At 47.1% G+C, this 18,753-nt stretch overlaps 5 protein-coding genes across 5 annotated transcripts; 3 read left to right on the forward strand and 2 right to left on the reverse strand.

The window, feature by feature from the left end:
* Positions 1–7,076: 7,076 nt before the first annotated feature.
* E1B28_002159 (uncharacterized protein) lies at positions 7,077–7,980 on the forward strand (the record flags this gene model as incomplete). Its single annotated transcript, XM_043159069.1, has 4 exons — positions 7,077–7,211; positions 7,270–7,385; positions 7,459–7,595; positions 7,655–7,980. 4 exons carry the CDS (start codon positions 7,077–7,079, stop codon positions 7,978–7,980), a joined length of 714 nt encoding a protein of 237 aa, XP_043002667.1.
* A 256-nt stretch (positions 7,981–8,236) lies between these two features.
* E1B28_002160 (uncharacterized protein) lies at positions 8,237–10,989 on the forward strand. The gene is made up of 15 exons (XM_043159070.1): positions 8,237–8,385; positions 8,449–8,626; positions 8,680–8,780; positions 8,843–8,984; positions 9,042–9,139; positions 9,189–9,300; positions 9,356–9,431; positions 9,491–9,711; positions 9,767–9,861; positions 9,925–10,062; positions 10,120–10,286; positions 10,339–10,449; positions 10,498–10,533; positions 10,605–10,616; positions 10,667–10,989. The coding sequence occupies exons 2-15, from the start codon at positions 8,452–8,454 to the stop codon at positions 10,845–10,847; spliced, it is 1,665 nt and encodes a 554-aa protein (XP_043002668.1). The 5' UTR covers positions 8,237–8,385; positions 8,449–8,451; the 3' UTR covers positions 10,848–10,989.
* Positions 10,990–11,707: 718 nt separating this feature from the next.
* On the reverse strand, positions 11,708–15,233 carry E1B28_002161 (uncharacterized protein). The gene is made up of 15 exons (XM_043159071.1): positions 14,793–15,233; positions 14,061–14,726; positions 13,903–14,003; positions 13,691–13,832; positions 13,537–13,634; positions 13,363–13,477; positions 13,229–13,304; positions 12,950–13,167; positions 12,800–12,894; positions 12,601–12,741; positions 12,373–12,539; positions 12,200–12,310; positions 12,102–12,137; positions 12,022–12,033; positions 11,708–11,967 (listed from the first exon to the last, which is right to left on the reverse strand). The coding sequence occupies exons 2-15, from the start codon at positions 14,221–14,223 to the stop codon at positions 11,802–11,804; spliced, it is 1,641 nt and encodes a 546-aa protein (XP_043002669.1). The 5' UTR covers positions 14,224–14,726; positions 14,793–15,233; the 3' UTR covers positions 11,708–11,801.
* A 171-nt stretch (positions 15,234–15,404) lies between these two features.
* On the reverse strand, positions 15,405–16,859 carry E1B28_002162 (uncharacterized protein). The gene is made up of 5 exons (XM_043159072.1): positions 16,704–16,859; positions 16,594–16,644; positions 16,457–16,528; positions 15,616–16,393; positions 15,405–15,555 (listed from the first exon to the last, which is right to left on the reverse strand). The coding sequence occupies exons 1-5, from the start codon at positions 16,815–16,817 to the stop codon at positions 15,548–15,550; spliced, it is 1,023 nt and encodes a 340-aa protein (XP_043002670.1). The 5' UTR covers positions 16,818–16,859; the 3' UTR covers positions 15,405–15,547.
* Positions 16,860–17,832: 973 nt separating this feature from the next.
* E1B28_002163 (uncharacterized protein) lies at positions 17,833–18,683 on the forward strand (the record flags this gene model as incomplete). Its single annotated transcript, XM_043159073.1, has 2 exons — positions 17,833–18,222; positions 18,291–18,683. 2 exons carry the CDS (start codon positions 17,833–17,835, stop codon positions 18,681–18,683), a joined length of 783 nt encoding a protein of 260 aa, XP_043002671.1.
* Positions 18,684–18,753: the final 70 nt, after the last annotated feature.

Here is an 18,753-nt window from a genome sequence, read left to right on the forward strand (position 1 = left end):
TAGATATGTCATTCTCACCCCTTCACCGGGGCCGAAAGAAAACCAACTGAACGCGGAACAAGGGTCAAACTGTCATACATATCTTCCGTTCACTTCCATGGGTTGGGACCATGAGCACCCCAGGGCGCGTTGAGTTGTCGAAAAGCTACCAAGTCTCAGGCACTTTCCCTCGCCTGCTTCTCCTTTACTTAATGCCGAGATCGTATGGATTGCAAACCGGGAATCCGACGGTTTAAAAACTGGATTGGAATCAAGGACGCTTATGGGTACGACTCCTGGTCGAACTATAACAACTACCTACCGCGTCCGGAGGGACACGATTTCCAAACACAAACCCATCCCGACGGACCGAGGTCTGTGAGAAGCAAAAAAACGTTCCGCTCCGTTCTGTTCTTGAAAATCAGTTTTTGACTTGCATGGGAAGACCTTTCTGAACAAAACAACCGCATTAGACCCTGCCACCGAGGTATGTGCTATGTGCAGGTATCGTGGTGTTCGAGACGCAGGTTTGGGCCGGCGCGCGCGCGGCAGAACTCAGTGGGAGAGGCCCATATCAGATCCATCGGACCGTCGGCGAAGCTCAGAGTCGAATATCAGACGTTTAACTCTGGCAGAAAATGATTTTGTCAGTTGTTCTTGACTTGTCATGATCCAAGTTATTTGTTTATTCTCTCCAATGTACCGTTGTCACCCTCATGTGTCGGTCACAAATATATGAGCAACACTCGAAGAGTAAAACAGTAACAGTTCATAGTATTCATGAACTTCTGCTGTGTAGACCCAGCCTCCAGGCCGAAACGCCAAACTCCCACCGGAACAAAACTTTCGGGAGTTCGAACGATCTACAAACTGATGAGGCGGGTTTTTTGCCCAAGCCTGCTCCTCCAATCGCCACTCCATCACCTCGAGGTGATATATCAAACGATCGAATATGTGAGTTATGGAACATCTTTCGCTTCTCAGTGCTTCTGTGCAAAAAAGAAGACCCCCTGTGCCTGCCTTGGATAGGTTAATTTTGCCGAATCAACGATACTCACTGCCGACTCCAGTGGGGAAGCAAGCTCAAGTGGCAGTCCTCCGAGGTCTTGGGCACTACATCATCTCCAGCATTTCTTGATTCTTCTCTCTCGGAGGTCATCAGTAATTGAAGCTGAAGCTATGTGCATAGGCCCGCTCAACTGAATGTGGCACAGACCCCGGAGTCACAGCCATGATACGTCCGAAAAATCCGACGAGAAAACTGTTGCGGTGTTTACTCCTCAGGATATTCTCACCAAACGCCACCATTTTCTGTAATACGTTACGTGGGTACAGATGCAGAACAGTGAAGCCGGAGTCCCCAGTTCGAGTCCTAGTCTCTCGAAGCTGCAGCGTCTGGAAATTCGTTGGAAATCCGTATACCCTTCCCCACACTTCACAGCCCCAATTCGGTTCGATATTAATCTGTTCCTGGTATAATGAAATCCTGAGGGCGGGGGAGGTGCCTGAAAGTGGAGCAGGCCCAGGGACCTTCGCTCGCTGGTAACCATCTTTTCTGGGCATTCCCGAGTCCCGACCGTTGCTAACTGGACCTACTGACGCCTATTTAATCCCCACCATGAGGGGGGTTCCTACTCTTTCCTTTCCCCCATCTCCCCTCCGGTAGACGATTTTATTTTTTGGCGTTTTCAACCCCCTCCGAATCCGAGAGAGTCGTGACGTACTAAGGGACCCTGAGGCACCTTGGGTCTGCGATGGGGGCTCAAAGTATAACGTACGACACTGGAAAAAAGCGCATTGATTTCTCCGGCGCGCTTCCATTCCATTCAAACATTATAACTTGTATGGTGAGTCGTTGATAGTCCCTGCAACCATTAATACATTATAATACAAGCTCAATACACGTTTCTCACCCCTCCGTGAGTCACCGACCATCTCTCACTGGCGTTAGTGGCAAGAGTGTTGTACCTTGACTGTTCCTCAGAGTTTGACTGTTCGGTCTTTCACTGAACATGCGGAAGAGGTATACTTAGTACGGAGGCGTGGGTTATCCGAAGTGACAACATACTTCTCACGGCAAAAATATTCCCCACCTTCGAGTCTCCCACAACAGCGCCCAGCGAGAAGCACAAGAAGCAAGTTTCAAAGTATAATATAGCGCCCAGTGTCGTGTCAGCGCCCTGAGGTTCCTGCCAGACGTAACCCGAGCATGACGCGGTAATTCGGGAGGCTGGAGGCTGTGGTTGAGACTCCCGTCCCCCAGCCCCGCTAAACGTGACATAACCTTAACGGAGCTCATTTGTTTCATGGTCGGAGGCCAGTGCCAATCCAAACTGACTATTTTGCGTACTTCAACTCACAAACCGTTCAAATCCCGTAGACCCGTGATGGGTGACATTCAAAAAACACACGGACTCCTAACTTCTTCCGAGGGTGAGAATTTTGTGAGTTTCTTTAGGTCACAACGGTATCTCAAAGAGCTCGAGAGGGCTTCTTCCACGGATACTATTCACTTGTTCGAATCCTTAGTCCAATCAATTGTTTACGATCATGATATTTCCCAGTGGACCTTTTCCCTTGCCCGTCGCATCATTACGCGAAGGGGAGGGTAGTTGAAACATTGTATAATCTGTTATCTCGGTCTCGGTCCTCGACTGCCGATGGACGTGCAAAAGAACCCCGAAAAGCGATGGTCCCAAAGAAAAGCTCGTAGCACTCACTACCCGTGGGTGACGGTCCATGTGATGGCCTGTACCTATCTCCAGCTCTTTCGTATCTTCAGTAGCAGAGCAAAAAAGCCTCTTCCGTTGACTTACATGCCGCTAATTTGCCACTGGTTGAGTAATTTTATTGCAGGGCAGGAATGTCAGAAGATTCATGCAAGATTTTTCACTACACTGCTGATTCTATCCGTCGAGTTGAAACCTTTATCGTATCATGCAGCAGTTCTAACTTAGGATTTCCATCATTCGAAGATCTAGTAAGAAAATCTTGTACTTTTCCTCTTTCTCTCAGTGCTGTCATCCGGGCCGGGAAAACCGGTATGTTTTTTTGCTAGTTCATGACCGTTCGCCATGCGTTGTGTGGAAAACTCCAGGTCAAAACTTCCACTTCAATGATTTCAATTCCCGCAAGTCGTTTTAGTTTTTGTTACCCGCCACGACCACAGCTTGAAGTGGTATATGAGTATTCTCAAAGCCGTACCCCGAACAATTCTTCGATCCGCTCCCTATCGAATTCAGGGCCTGGACTTCGTAATCGCGTCGGAACAATCACAATGAACATGATAGGTTAGAAAGAGTCTTAATGCGATCAACCGTCGAACCTCTTGTCAAACAAACAATTCTTTCCTCCGACACTTACAAAGCTTCCAGTTGTCAAAAGAATGAAGTGAAAGTGAAGGCACCCTTCAAGTGAGTACTCGTCCCCAGATTTTTGCACTCCCGAGTAAGTGCTTTTAGAGGCTAAAGATAGAAAGTTTTGATGGCATCCATGTGGCATCGCGGGTTCGAGTTTGACAAGGCCGAGGCCGATTGGGGGGTGTCAATATTGGATTGTTTTCGTATCGCCTTGTCGCTGACATTGTCATTGAAATATTGACAACTCATGTCCAGAAAATCCCTACTTATTGTACTTGTTCCCCAGAGTGCGGAAATTGTAATATTTCTATGTACATCAACCTTCTTTCCAGTTTCCCTGTTCTCTCCCGCCTTCGTCTATTTCCAAATGTTGGTTTCGCAACGAATGGACACGCACCTGTCGGTGTCGGAGAGAAAATTTCGCCGATATATTGGTGTTCGTTACTTTGTTGAAATTTAAGGAGACGTCTTGGGTCGCCGTAACGCGAGTTAGAGTATACATGAACGAAGGTATTTAATCTGCACTCGAAAATGTCCGTGCTCTGATACGGGCCGCTGAGTTGCTCCTTCCGGCCCGGATGATTCCCGTTTTCAAGCAAACGAATCGTGGGAACACGACCACATGAACACTCTTCCTGACGAACGGCGATGTCGCTGCGTACTAGAAAACTGATTTACGGCCTCAATGTTCAACCCTCAAACCTCTATGAAAATCTTTGTGTCAGGGCTGAAGATTATGTATCCGAGGAACTAAAATGTAACCTGGAGTTAATAAAAGGCACGTATTAACTTCTCCGTCGGCTTTAGTTAGTACTTAAGATTCTCCGAATGAAGAGATTTGAATGCGTTTGAATGGACTGGTACAAGCCTGTCATCGCAATGAAGGTAACGTCGAGTCTTCAAATCCCTTTCAACTCGATTGAAAAGCTTACCCTATACACCAACAGGTTGTCAACATTCTAAGAGTGAACTCGAATACGAAACTGGTGGAAGAGCTGGCACGGAAAGGCGGTGTCGTTTGTTTGCCGCTAACTCTCGAAGGCCCACTCTCGAAAACTAAAAATGGAACTAAACGTATAAACGTCCAATGATTTCCCTGTCGGCTTGAGATTGTCCGAATGATGGGTTTGGATGCACTTCGAAGGTCTACGACAGAAGGTAATATCAAGTCCTCAATACCTTTTTAATTCGATACAAAAGCTTACCCTATACCTCAACAGGTTGTCAAAATCTCAAGATCGAACACGAAACCGGTGGAAGAGTTGGTACAAAAGGCGGTGTCGTTCGACGTTGCCGCTATGATCAGATCTAGGAGAAACCCTTGATAATCAAAAGGATGTGGTGGGCATACGTTCAGTAGAGGAGGTTGTGCGTGAAGCTCCAGTTTCACCCATCGTTCCTTCTGGTAATATTGGTGCTATCAGCACGGCTGGCTACACAGTAGCGAGGTACGTCAAGACTTTCCTTCAGATTCTTCTTTTTATTAATAGTCGCTGGTGTTACTTCGTAGACATCAATATCATATCCCATAATTGCTCGACACATCAGCATAGACGTACTCTCTGCAACCGGATGTGTACCTACAAGATATTCGTTATCGTTCCTCCAGAACTGACTCCCCTCCATCGCTAGACCTCTCGGCATGGTCGGCCATTGCACACCACCTGCGAGGAGATGCGTTTCATTTAGTCCATTCTGGACAGCGAGGCGCCTGCCTCATCGCCGTTGAACGTTCGCATTCAAAGGTGGATGTCCAGACCATACTATTCTGGTTTCCGATGTGCAAATGACAAGGATATGCAAAATTGGATAAAACTTGGTCTTCCTGTTTATTTGTGGGCTCGGCAATTTTTTGTAAGATCCGTAGACTACACATGAGCTTGTATGTACAGTTGTAGCCACTGAAAGACAAAGGATATGAAATGAAATTTAAAATATAGCTCAGATCTGATCGTGATTACAGCGTGACAGCCCAGGAACGGTACATTCCGGAATATATCTCAAAATTTTAGATACGTAGTTAAGTGTAAACGAAAACACTAGCATTAAATACAAGGTTTCAGAGGCAGGGGAGTGAACGGTAGTGTGGAATAAGCCAAACGATACAGCAGAGGTCCCAAATCGACCTGTAAGCGAGACGGCAGTGAGCTGGCCTGGCGCGAGCTTTGCTACTTGCCGAAGTCTTGCCGGACGTGACGATACGTGACAAAACGCTTTGCACTTCTCGAATCACCCTCGGACATTCTCCGAGGCTTCTTACAGCTATCCTAAAATCCTCATAAATTCAGGTTAACGTTTTGAGCACTATTAAAATACTCTAGTCAAATTTTTGATACGGTAAGTGGTGTGTGGAAGTGGTACTCGAAAATGTTGCATATCCCTAAACAGAATAGTACGTACCCACCACCAAACGTCGGAATCGTCATATTCCCCGCTCAACACGGCCTTTTACCTCGCCCTGGCCGCCGACTGAGTTGGTAGCATGCATCAGCCCTGCTAATTCTAGAGACCATACGTGCATGTATCTTGCGACGCAATGGTTGGATCCGTAATTCCTTCATAGAATTCCTCTCTTCTCTATATGATAGAACGAACGTTCCACATGGATCTATGTTCCACCGTCTCTTTCCATTCCGATCTTGTCACGGTCATTACTGAGCCAGAAAAATGGCTGGTTGGGCAATTTTGTCAATAGTGAGCGGGTACCTCTTTTATATGTTAGCTGACCTCATCATAAGTCTTCGGGAACCACTTTAACTGCCGTCTCGTCGATTTCTGACCTTCCTTGACTCGGATTCTGGTGATGATGTTTCAGATTTCAACTTTCCCAGCACGGACATCTCTTGCCGTCGGGTTTACTATCGCTTTCGTTGGCCAAGTTCTCGTACATCCCGCTTGCGCGTGCCGAAAATGAGTGGAAGGATATGAATGGCACATTCAAAAGTGAGGAGATACGTTCAGGAAGGTCAGTCCTAAGATTCTGGTGCCGCCATTCACGTACTAAAAGTTTCCGTAGAGCTTGAGTCATTGGCAGTCTTGAAGATGGCAGGGGTGGTGTCGGGTACTCGTGTTATTACACCCTTTTGACTCCAAGGTTAAACTTAATACTTTTTCTAGCAACATGCATGGTCCTTACGGACGCTGCGGACATAATCTCAAAAATAGCTCGAAAGGTACGAACTTTCACTGAAGTTTGACTCGAATGAATCTCGTTGTCCCACCGTCGCGGTCTTTCCCATCTGTACTCAATTAGGGCTTGCTCGGTATACGTGTGTATTATCGAGTAACACTGACTTGATTCTCAGGCTACCAGGTATCGTTCTCTCTTATCTCAGTTTACTTCCTTCTTGCTAATACCTTTCTGCGGAAGATTAGCTCCTGAACACCTATTATTGGACGCCATACTCAAGTCGAACTAGCCGGGAAACTCTTCCTTGATATACACGGGAGTATGAGACTCGAATCAAGGGAATGCCATGTGAGAATCACTCTCAATACCCGAGTCAGTTTTTTCAATTCAATAGACCTCGCTGTCGGGTTGGCAGATTAGCGCTTATGATTATGAACGGCGCCGGTCCCTAATTTACTGTTTCTACGTTTCGCGCGCTCACATTTTCGTTTTTAAGCAGAGCTCGCTCAAGAGTCGAAAGAGCGTTCCTCGTCGAGTTTCCAACTTGCGAAGAATAATTTCTCCCTCTGCGATCTCTCTCTTCACTCGTCGCTTTGCGTCCTTTTACGATGTTCGCTCAAGTATCTCTTGTCGCGTTGTCGCTTGCTGCGTATTCCTCCGCGATTTGCACGAAGACATATACTGTGAAGTCGGGCGATGGATGCGACGCTATTGCTCTAGCCAACAATGTTTCCCAATACCAGGTATTACCTATGTTCCCCCTGGCCAAGTTTCTCACTGATCGCTATCATTTATAATCAGCTTCAGAAGCTCAATGGAAACAACATCTGTCTCCTCCTCACTCCTGGGCAAAGCATCTGTCTGACTGATTCGACTTATGACTGTCAACCAGTTCATGCAGTCGTCTCGGGGGAAACGTGCGTTTTCATTCCTTTACTTCTCAAAAACTACTTGGCAACAGGCGTTGATTGTACACTTACTCCTCTCCAGTTGCTCCGCGATCGCTCAGAGCAATGGGATAACATTGTCCAAGTTCCTATCTAACAACGCTCAACTCGATCCTAACACCTGCCCCATCTACCCCGGATTGAATGTTTGTGTTGATCCTGATAGTACTAACCCAGGTGGTAAGTCTCAAGGGATCCCTGCTTGTCATCACCATTGACTGACCTTTCCCCCCGTCCAGGCGATTGCACCAGAACGACAGAAATTCAAGCCGGCGATACTTGCGATGCCATCGCTGGTCGCAACGGGATTTCTACGTACATCATCCAACAAATTAACCCCGGGAACACCTGTGCTGGTTTGCTCGCCTTCACCCAGATTTGTGTTGACTCCCCCGCGAATAACTGCGCGAAGATCTACACGGTTACTGGAAATGAGGGAGGCTGCGATCCGATTGCCACTGCGCAGGGAATTACGTTTACGAGGTTGAGGGAGTTGAATCCTAATATTGACGCGTTCTGTGGGAATATCTATCCTGGGGAGGTTCTGTGTGTTCAATCCAAGTAAGGGCTGGAGGACAGTCAGTCAATAATGTAATGATGAGGTGAATTAGTGCAAGTTAACGACGAGAGCGTTTTTTTTTTCATGGGTTCAGTTTTTGACGACTATTACCACGAATTTTTTAACGAATTTTTTAAATAACAATTGTCTGATGGCTTGGAACCACACGAAGTTTACGCTTTTCGAAAAGACCCATCAGCCAATAGGGTAGTGTCGTGGATCAGATAAGATAACATTAGACGCAAGATTCACGTGCGTGACTGCTTCCGTTCCTTCCTTCTCAGTATCTGTCAACGGTGGTGATCCTTTTGACCGTTTGTCTGACGTACCAACTGATCTCCATACACCAATCAACGTCTGACGTTCAACCTGTCACTGACTCTGGGAAACAATTCAAAGAATGCACACAAGGTGCTTATTCATTTCCACGTCGCTTACACTACTCGAAGTCGAAAGATCCCGTCTTTGATTAAGATAATGGTTCAGATTGCCTTACCATTTGACCTCCTCAATGCAGCCCACCCGTGGACGCTCACTCTGCTTACTGTCGCGATCTGCACCGTCTTGCTCGCCCGAAGACTTTGGTTTGTTCGTGGTAAACTCCACGTTCGTGACATCCCAGGACCAGTTGATAACGTTTCGTGGTTATACGGTATGTCCTACTGTGCTGTCGTATTACCCGTGTCGTTTAGCCTTTGTGTACAGGAAATCTTCCAGAGCTTCTCTTGTCCCGCCCTTATGGCAAGTTCGAGTTCCAGTGGCAAGAGCAGTATGGATCGATATATCGTTTCAAGGGATGTTTCTCTGTGCGTTTTTGTTTTGCTTTTCCTGTGATTGGTACTCTGGACAGTTGACTGACGCCACGCAGGAGGATCTCCTTTTTATCTCCGACCCAGCAGCTATCCGATATATCTTCAACTCTGCTAAATTATTTGATTTTTCTCCCAATCGAAGTTTTATAGCGTTCTTAATCTTTGAAAAGGAATGTATCCCGGCACTGCGAAATGGAGGTATGGAGATTGGAATATTCCCCTGATTTCCGCTGACATTTAGGTGTCTGATCCTAGGAGAAGTCCACCGTCGTATCAAGAATGCCTTCTCAGCTGCCTTTACGCCTGCGCGCCTTCAGCCGTATGTCCCGGTCATGAGGGATATTAGTCGCAAGGTACTCGTTCACATTGTATGTTATTTGAACCGGTGGTGATAAGGTGAAGGCCGCAGATAAACTGATGCAGAAATACTTGGAGAGGGAGCCTAACGATCCAAATGCTGCTGTCGACATTTATCATCTCCTTCAACATGTGACGTCAGACATCATTGGCGAGGGTAGGTGCCGGGTCCTAGGTATTCCTCTGGGTCATTGAAATACATCCTTCCAAAGTGGGTTTTGGCCAGCAGTTTAACGCGGTGGAGACCAACGGAGGAGATAAAGTTGTTCAAAGTCACCAGAATGTGATGTGCGTAATCGGATTTCTACAAAGACCTTTTCTGATTTCTGATATGTCCGTTACGCTAGTATGTTAGGCTCGAGGCCTTCAAAGAGTGCAATTTTGGGGGAGACCATTATACCCTATGTTCCTCGTATCATATTGAGGTTGATGCTCCGCCTACCCACTCGGACGGTTAGAACACTTCAAAGTTTCCGTGCAGTCAGTGAGGCATGGGCTTCGGCACTACTCAGGGACAGCCTCCATCTGAGTGAGGATAGCACAGATGGTGGGTTGGTTGGTTTTGTCGGTACGCGCACGCCTGGCCTCTTTGCGTGATTCAAATATCTCAGAGGCTCTCGTAGTGTCCTCGAACAAGAACCTCAAACACGAACGCCTGTCTTTCAGCGAGATCAGTCGACAAACTTCGATGTTTTTAGTCGCTGGACAGGAGACGACTGTAGGTAAACTCGACTACATGGTTGAAATGAGTTGGTCTGATATTACGTGGCGCGTTCGACAGGCAAACGCGCTTACCTGGGCGTTATACGCATTGGCAAAGCAACCAATATGGCAAGATCAGGTAAGGAAGGAAATCATCGAAGCAGAAAATTCGGAATCCAGTTTGGACAAGCTTAATTACCTCAATGCGCATATCAAGGTAAGACGTATTTATTATACATTTATGCCTGACCGACTATTGATCTACAATAAAAAGGAAACTCTACGGTTTTATCCGACTGGGCCACTTACCGAACGAATGGCTTTTGAAGATACGATCCTTCCATTATCTCGCCCAGTAACCACGATTTCTGGTCGGGTTATTACTGAGTTGCCAATCCGGAAAGGCCAGATGATTCATGTCGGAATCGCTTCCTATAACCGGTATGTTCGTTTAGTTCTTTCGTCGGCGGTTTAAACGTATCCGAGAAACTAGAGATCCTCACGTCTGGGGTCCCGATGCCCATACTTTCAATCCATCACGCTGGGTCGATGATCGTTATGATTCAGGAGATCTTCCTGAGTCGATAGGACCGTACTCCAACCTGTAAGTGTTCTTTGTTATCCAGTATTCCAGGTTTTGATGTCTCGAAAGAGCCACGTTTGTCGGAGGGGCTCGGATGTGCCTTGGGTAAGAAGGCTTATTTTGCATGCTTTCCTGACTGCGTATTGACCCGTGAACCCTTGAAACCCTGACTTAAGATGGCGACTTGCGTACGTCCGCCCTAGTCTCTCTTTTCCCAATATGACAAGTGTTATCTCAGTTTACTAGAAATGCAGGTCGTCCTTTCGGAACTTATTCCAAAATTCCGGTTCAGCTTCGGTCCTGGGCAAGAGGATAGTGTAATGCCATCTTTTGCTCTGACCCTCTTGCCGATTGACGTAGGGAGCGAAAAACCCAGTCTTAAACTCCTCATACAACCGACACAGCCTTATGGAGGTTAGAAGCACATCTGGGAAAATTTAATTGAACATGACCGTAGTAAACGCAATGTTGGCACACGGGCTTCATGCAGACCAACGCACATCGGAGATCGGTTTGGACTGGTTTAGCAACCGAATGATCAGAATCATGACTTTGTTATTCGTATTGTGATTGAAACATACGTAAGGAAAGTTAGAAAGCCACGACCGTTGAGAAAAACACGAAGAAAGTCCAGTGTGACCGCTTGTTAGTACTAAGTTGTCCTCGGACACCAATGCCGCTCGTTTTCCGATCGGAAGAGTCCACGAGTCACTTTGACGCATTGCGCCCAATCGGCGTGTACACGACATCCGAGTCGGCCTCTCTAACCTGTCGAGAAATTGAAGATTAGAGCTTGCATGGTGGTTCTTACATGCATGTTTCCAGGATTTTCCGCTCTCGCGTCGTTTCGTCTATTATCAGGAAATCAGCAAAGCAATGTCTTTCATCTCGAACAGCTGCACCTACTAGCGGACGTTCTGGGAGTTGTAGCCTGTCTTGAGAAGAGTACGACAGAGAGTGAGACAATTTCTCTTTCTCTTTCTCTCGAATTACTCCCGAGTCCAACGACCGAGTTTGCAAAGTGATCCTGGGTAAAAGAGTTATAAAGCGTACAACAGAAATCTTAGGGATCTGGCTGGGGGCTTCGGATGGGTAAGGGACTTGACGACATACCCTGCAGGTAAGAACTCAACAACTAATGTATGGAGCCCACTACTATACTAAAGGCTTTGCTTAGGTGTGCGATCAGTTTCAATGTCTCTAATCATCCGAAAATGATTCAGGTGGAGAAAGAGATAGAAGATAAAAAGTGATTCGACTACCGAATCCAAGATACATTGTGGCTTTTATACTATAGATATGAAATAACTGGTGGAATTTGTAACTGAAACCTTAATGAACAATCGTCCCGGAATGGTGATACAGTATAGAGCCTATATCGGCTGTACAAGAAGCGAGAGACTCGACTTTCCGCTCTCCACTTTAACAGGCAAAAGCGTCAGAGCGAAGCATGAAGTTATCTCCCTCGCCTGCTCAGGATTGATTTTGAATCGGAATCTCAAGATAAGTTCCAAGAGAACAACCTGCATTTCTAGCACACTATAAAAATCGCCCTTAAGATCGGTTCGAATAGCGAGAACGGAGCATACGTACGCAAGTCGCCAACTTGAGTGTAAGGTTCAATACAACAGATGAGTGCTCGAGTAAGTGCGGTATATTGAAGTACTCCTTACCCAATGCATGTGCGACTTCCCCCAGCAAACGTTGCACTTTAAAAACACAACGTCAGGATCTAATTCAAAGATATATCCGAGGCCGAAAGAATCCTTACAGGTTTGAATACGGTCCTATCGACCCCTGAAGATTTTGAGAATCACATCGGCCATCGAGCCAACGTAGCGGGTCAAAAGTATCGGCATCGGAGCCCCAAACAGAAGGATTTCTGAGATCGATAAGTTCAACGCAGATATTATGAATATGAGAACTGGAATTAAACAAACATACCGGTTATAGGAAGCCACTCCAAAATAAATAGTCTGCCCTTTCCGGACTGGCAACTGAGTAATGACTCGACCCGAATCCGTGGTTACTGGTCGGGAAAGTGGAAGGACAGTATCTTCGAACGCCATCCTCTCAGTATGAGGTACAGCCGGATGAAGACGTAAGGATTCCTGTAGTATTTGTACGTAGAATCAACTAGTATGAGATAGTAGTGAAACACGGAAAGCTCACTTTAATGTGTGCATTGAGGTATTGAAGTTTGTCCAAACTGGAATCCGTAGTATCTTGGGCTTCGATTATTTCCTTCCTAACTTGGTCTTGCCATGCTGGACTCTTCGCGAGTTCATATATTGCCCATCCAATAGCCGTTGCCTTTTTCGACATGCCCAGAAATTAGAAGAATGCACTGAAATTGGTCTAATCCGCTTACAGTTGTCTCCTGTCCTGCAACCAGAAACGTAGGGGTTTGCCGACTAATTTCTTGAAACGTCAATCGTTCTCGTTTCTTACTTTTGTTCGCAGACGCTACGAAAACATCAGCAAGTGATTCAGATGTTACAAATGTCTGGTCCACACGTGCCGACAAAGCCGATCAACCCAGCATCCTTATCATCCTCGTCCTCTAGGTTCTCCCTCAACAATTGCGTGGCCCACTCATCGGTCATGTGACGGAAACTGAGAAGCGTCTTGAACGGTTGCACGGGGAGGGTGACTATCCATTTCAATATGGGACGCGGTAAACGGGGGAGTAAACTGTCCCCCAAAATCGCACTTTTCGAGCGTTTCGAACCTAAAATCCTAAAGTCATGGGTCATGTATACGTCAGGAAAGCCCGTGTGCTATTTTAACGCGTACGCACACTACACTCCGATGACTTCGAGCAATTTCGTCACCTCCATCAGTCTCTGTGGCGTTAAAGTTGTGGCCAATTGCCACTTTGAAACAGTTTAATTCAAAACCCAGACAATAGCCATTTGAACTGTGGAAACTGACGTTCGCCGATAATGTCTGAGGTTACGTGTTGGAGGATATCAAGGATATCGACCACGGCCTCCTCCGAATTATTTCGCTCGCTCTTGAGGTACTGTTCCATGAGTTTATCTACAGCCTTCAATCACGAAATCCATGACCACCGGCCAAAGTAACAAGGATCCGCGGAATACTCACCTTTCGAGAAATGTCCCTCATAAACGGAACATATAATTGCAGGCGAGCTGGCGAGAAAGCCGGAGAGAAGGCATTTTTGATATGACGGTGGCCCTTTCCTGTGACACATTATTGTATGTCAGCCGGAGCAGAATGACATTCAGAATGGACTCACCTCCGGTCCCTTGCGCCAATATACTTTCCTCTCCAAATAACATCAACGCAAGGAAACGCCGACTAGGTGGGAAGTCGAACAATATAGGGTCGTTCAGAATATATCGAATTGTTGCTGGGTCGGAGGTAAAAAGGAGATCCTCCTGCGGAGTCGTTAGAGGGTCTTCTAAGTACAGTTGACTGCAAAAGAAAATAAGCGAAAAAAAGACGCACGGAGAAACATCCCTTGATGCGATATGTCGACCCGTACTGTCGTTGCCACTTCAATACAAACTGTTCATACGGTTGGGATAGCAAAAGCTCTGGGAGATTTCCTGGAGATAGAGGTTGGTAAACACAAGAGAGTAGCGTGACCACATATTGGAGCCTACCATATAACCACGAGGCCTCATAGACAGGTCCTGGAATGCCTCGAACGTGGGGGTCACGACGGAGAAACCGGAGAACGGCGAGCAAGAATGTGCTTGCTGCACATATGGCGACAGCTATCAAAGTGAGCATCCAGGATTCGGAAAGGTGTAGTGGGAGAACCATTTGGAGTCCGGTCAAGCCAGCAAGAGATGAGGGCGAGTTGAAAAAATTTTTGTACAACTTGGTCGCGGTTATAGCCCAATTCCCCCAGGGTCCAGGGACCTCGCCACGTTACTCTATGACCCCGAGACATAGATACCAGAAAAATTCATTCTAACCATGGCTGATGGTTCGGTCATGGTGGCCTTGCCACGGGAAGTTGCAAGAATAGGCTCTTTATTTACGTGACATGCCGGGATTTCATCACGTAATAATAGCGTGAAATGGACAGCCGCTTTCGACAATTCAACGCAGCGGACCATACAAGACGGAACGGGGATCGAGGATCACTTATGGCAGGAACACACGACTGAAGGCGTGCTAGCGTAAACGCAGGAGATCAGGCGTTTTCGTTCGAAATTCGCTTAGTAACTTCGTTCCGGAGTGCCAGTGGACCTTCCTTTCCGAGGCTTGACATGTGACATTGCGATGAACTTGTGAAATCAATATTTTAGCATCGTTTAGATCTAAAATATACCGGACGGATCCTCCTAGGTCAACGAATCTACCAAAGACAAGCGAGAAATACGTACAGAGAAACTGTCCTTCAAGCCATATATGGATCCAAATTTCTCTCGCCACTGCAACTCAAATTTGCCACAAGGCTGGGTCAAGAACTCAGGAAGGTTCCCTGAACATAAAGTTAGCAAAAGTCATAGGTAGCGGGGTGATAGAGTAAAGAAGCCCATATGGCCATGAAGCGCTGTCAGCTGGCCCTAGAGTGTGGGATGCCCCGAAAATTGCGACGAGTGCTAGTGAAGTGGCGAATGGACAGGAAGTTGAACGTGCCTGCCACCAAAATGGCGACAGTAAACATAGCAAGCCGCCGCCAAGTTTGGGCTTTCTCAAAGCAGCCAAGTAGTAAGGCGATCTGAGCCATTAGGCCGCTAGGTCAACGACGGTCTCGTCGATCTACCAGGGCCCAGGCAGACCTGAGACGATGGGAGAAAGGAAGAATTACGTGCGGCTGACAGTGAGTGTTTAACGTTAACGACCACGTGTGTTGAGTCGGATTGACTGATCGGGGTGGTTAAGGGGATCAGGGCATGTGATATAGTTAGACATCTGGTCTTTCGGGGCGTGGGTTCGAACCCCACTCTGAGTCTCATCATTTGTGTATCCGTGAGGCAGTTTACTTTTCGACGCCTGACTAAGGGGCGGTCAGCTCAGTTATCCGATGATCTACAAAGGCTTTATGCGATGAAGAATTATCACTAAGAAGTTTATGGGTACAGTGAAGCGGGATTGTGATTATAGAGCTTTCAAGTCCATCCAACGCTAAGTAGCATTACTTATCTAGAAGAATTGAGGACGTCAGGCTGCATAGAACAGATCAAACAGTAGCGTAGTACTCACGACGGATCCTGAGCTTTCTAGGCAGGGCCTGAGAATGTCGCCGAACAACGGTATCCAGGTCGGCTTGAAGATTCTTCATCTTCCCTTTCACTTCCGCAAGCTCACAGTTTGCCATCGCTCTCTCTCTTCGCAACAGCTCAGCTTCTCCGTGAATCTGCGCAACCTGACTTTTGAGCATCAGATTCTCGTCGTACTTTTCTTCAAGTCGTGTTGTCAAGGCAACTATTTCCTCCTCCGATCTCTTCAGTTGCTCTTGAACAACTCGTGTCCCATCCCCCAGCCTTCTAGTCTCAAGAGCAAGAATATCTCGCTCCTGCATATTTTTTTCTACCAATTTCCGCTTTTTGTTCAGCCTCTCCTGGCAGTCCCGATACTTCTGGCGTTGTTGTTCCCTCTCCTTCTCGAACTTATGAATACGACGCTCCGCAGTGTCACGTTCTACCACGAGCATTTCTATCCTCATCGCCATCTTCTCCTTCTCTTTCTCGAGGAGCTTGACTCGCTCACCCTCTCGATCATGGGTTACCATCTCATTAATATCTTTCAAAGCCTCGAGCTGCTTTTGTGTCAATTCGTCAATCATCTCTTTCCTCCGTCGATATTCGTCTACGACGTTCTCAGCGGGGTGGGATGTTTTGCTGAGCCTGGATACGTTCGAATTGGAGCTGCCAGATACAGTGACACCGGAAGTCTGAGGGATGGGAACGGCTCTTTGACTCGTGGACGTTGAAGGCAGCCGGTCATTGATATTGACATTAGCGGTTGACGGTGGTCTTTCCTAGTACAACGTTCCCAAGTTAATCGTAAAAGGCGAGATCAGAGTCGCATGAAACTCTCATACCGTCGTCATTGACGACTCGCCTAGAGTAAGTACGCGTTCAACCTCTTCCAACTCCTGAGGCTCTCGCTTGACCTGTGTAGGACTTTGGCATTAGAAGCGGATACTCGTCGCGGTTCAGAAAAGGAGGGACACGTTACCTGGACCTCGAGTTGAGATTGGTTGGACGATTGACGGCCCTCACTCGAACGCTGCCAACGAGCACATCGCCGTTGAGTCTTCCTCCTTCAACGAAGAATGTGGGACTTACCTTAGGCTTGTCAGCATTCTTGTCAGCGTGAACATTGCTATCGCCTTGCAGTTTCTGCCGAACTGAGCGTGTGGTGTCAACGAGGGATGAGTCGGGTATAGGCCGCTTTGACATAGTTCGCAAGTGGTAAGTTAAGGACAGTCTTGGACTGTGAGGCCATCAGTAATTTGTCATAAAAGTTTTTTTGCCGATTTTGAGGCTTTTCCTGCCCCTTTTGTTCAGGAATGGTAGAAAAGTCGGAAACGACGGTTCATGATCGTGAAGAACTTCCATGATGGCTGCAACGATGTTCAATAGACAGTATTGATTTGGTCCTTCTATAGCCCAAGCCAAAAAGCCTTTGAAAGCCGGTACGAGAGTAGCAAGTGCTCGAAAATGCAAGTGACGAGAGGGCGCGGGGTTTGAAATTTGAAATCCACGGATAGAAAAGTTCCTTATCTTATCTTGAACTTTATTTCTCATCTGTTTTCCGTCCCTCCCTCGCTGGCGACGCTATATCTATCTATCATTGAATTGGGCGTCTGATCAGCGGTCAACCTACGCCAGTCATATTTTCCAGCCTAGGTAGTAGGTACTATTTACTAACTATACGCTTTCCAGTAATATTGCCCCTCAATCCATACACATCTCCGGTTGCGGGTCAACGAATGGTCGTCAATCAAGAGGTTTGGACGAGATTGAAAGCCATCTAAGTCCCTTCAGTCCCCTTGTGAGGTTGATAAACAAAGAGATGTACTTGGGCACAGCAGGGAGAAAGGCAAGGAGAATTACCGCCGCTCTTGTGTTCCCTATTAGGTTGAATAAGGAGGGTCCCAGCACCGACAGATCTCACCATTGTTCAAAGTGTCTGGGAGGCCAAAAAACAGTTCACCCATCTCCGATGAACTCGCGGTCTAAGCTGCTCGAAAGCTTTCCTTTTCCAACCCACCAGGGCTACATCGTCTTGATGGAGTGTGGCCGTGGCTTTCTATATCCTTCCATCCCATTGTTCGTTTCTGGAAGAGGAAAGGCTCAAGCAGTATGTGCCCTAAATATAAAGGTAGCGTATACTCGTTCCGTTTTTCAACAAGTTTCTCCCATTAATTGTTTTTTCCCCCTCTTTTGGCTGACATTCTCTACTCGTTCAACCATGGCACCGTCCCAAAGTGTATCAAAGAACACCCGTCCTCGAACTAAAACCGTAACCCTCAAATTGCAAGTTGCCCCTCGCGCTCGTGCCCATCCTATCAACCGACGCCAACCCCGACCACACTTATCAGTCAACCAACGCATTCATTCCCTCCTCACCGACCCCCTCGTACACAAACAAAGCCTAGGCTCCTTTCGTATTTCGTGTCTCGCCTGCGGTCAACGCGTCCAACTCGATAAACGCGAAAGTCGCCCCTTTTACGCGTTTAACTGGACGAAACATCGGAATGCAAACTGTCAACGCGCTATCGAAGCGCAGAAGAGAATTAACGATGGGCAAAAGTTTGAGGTGGCGGAGGTTTGGAAGACGTGGAGTCGAGATTGGTTGACGGTGAGTCCAAACCTACTATCCCTACGAGCCCACACGACTCGGATGCTGAATATGTTTTATCATCTTAGAAAGACGACAAGGAGTCCGATAAGGCCGATAAGGCTAAGGGACGTGGACTCTACGACCCCATCTGGAGAGAGCAATGGGTCAAATTGGGGATTCTTGAGGGCTCAGAATGTGGCGACACTGACGTTGTCAGTGGATCCAGCCGCGACATTCAGAGACTGTCCCTATCCCCCGCATCGGATATGACTAGGAGGACGCCGTCCGGTTCACGCGGGTCTTCCACAGACTTTCAATGGAGTGACTCAAACTCAAGTGGTTCCGATTCTGGTTCCACCTCGACAACAATTTTGCCGATGGACTGTAACGAACTTCGCTTAGCCCGGTTTTTGTCCACCATTGGGCTGCACTGTCTGGCCAGTGTGGCACTGGACGAGGAGGGTGCACGTCAGCAGTAAGTAAAGCTGGACTTTCCTTGATACATGTATGTTTCTATCAGTGGTTTTCTCGACGGCCGTGACGATTTAT

The sequence above is a fragment of the Marasmius oreades genome, chromosome 10, assembly GCF_018924745.1.
Source record: "Marasmius oreades isolate 03SP1 chromosome 10, whole genome shotgun sequence".
Lineage (NCBI taxonomy): Eukaryota > Fungi > Basidiomycota > Agaricomycetes > Agaricales > Marasmiaceae > Marasmius > Marasmius oreades.

Bases quoted from the DNA above. Each gene is read 5' to 3' on its own strand.
- E1B28_002160 (XM_043159070.1), top strand. From the start codon at position 8,452: ATGGTTCAGATTGCCTTACCATTTGACCTCCTCAATGCAGCCCACCCG. The intron at 9,140-9,188 runs GTACTCGTTCAC...GATAAGGTGAAG, and splicing joins TGAGGGATATTAGTCGCAAG to GCCGCAGATAAACTGATGCA. The intron at 9,301-9,355 runs GTAGGTGCCGGG...ATCCTTCCAAAG, and splicing joins GTCAGACATCATTGGCGAGG to TGGGTTTTGGCCAGCAGTTT.
- E1B28_002161 (XM_043159071.1), bottom strand. From the start codon at position 14,223: ATGGTTCTCCCACTACACCTTTCCGAATCCTGGATGCTCACTTTGATA. The intron at 13,305-13,362 runs GTCAGTTTCCAC...ACTGTTTCAAAG, and splicing joins CTCAGACATTATCGGCGAAC to TGGCAATTGGCCACAACTTT. The intron at 12,311-12,372 runs GTATGTTTGTTT...TATCGATCTCAG, and splicing joins GGAGTGGCTTCCTATAACCG to AAATCCTTCTGTTTGGGGCT.
- E1B28_002162 (XM_043159072.1), bottom strand. From the start codon at position 16,817: ATGTCAAAGCGGCCTATACCCGACTCATCCCTCGTTGACACCACACGC. The intron at 16,645-16,703 runs GTAAGTCCCACA...GCTCGTTGGCAG, and splicing joins AGAATGCTGACAAGCCTAAG to CGTTCGAGTGAGGGCCGTCA. The intron at 16,529-16,593 runs GTAACGTGTCCC...AGTCCTACACAG, and splicing joins AATCTCAACTCGAGGTCCAG to GTCAAGCGAGAGCCTCAGGA.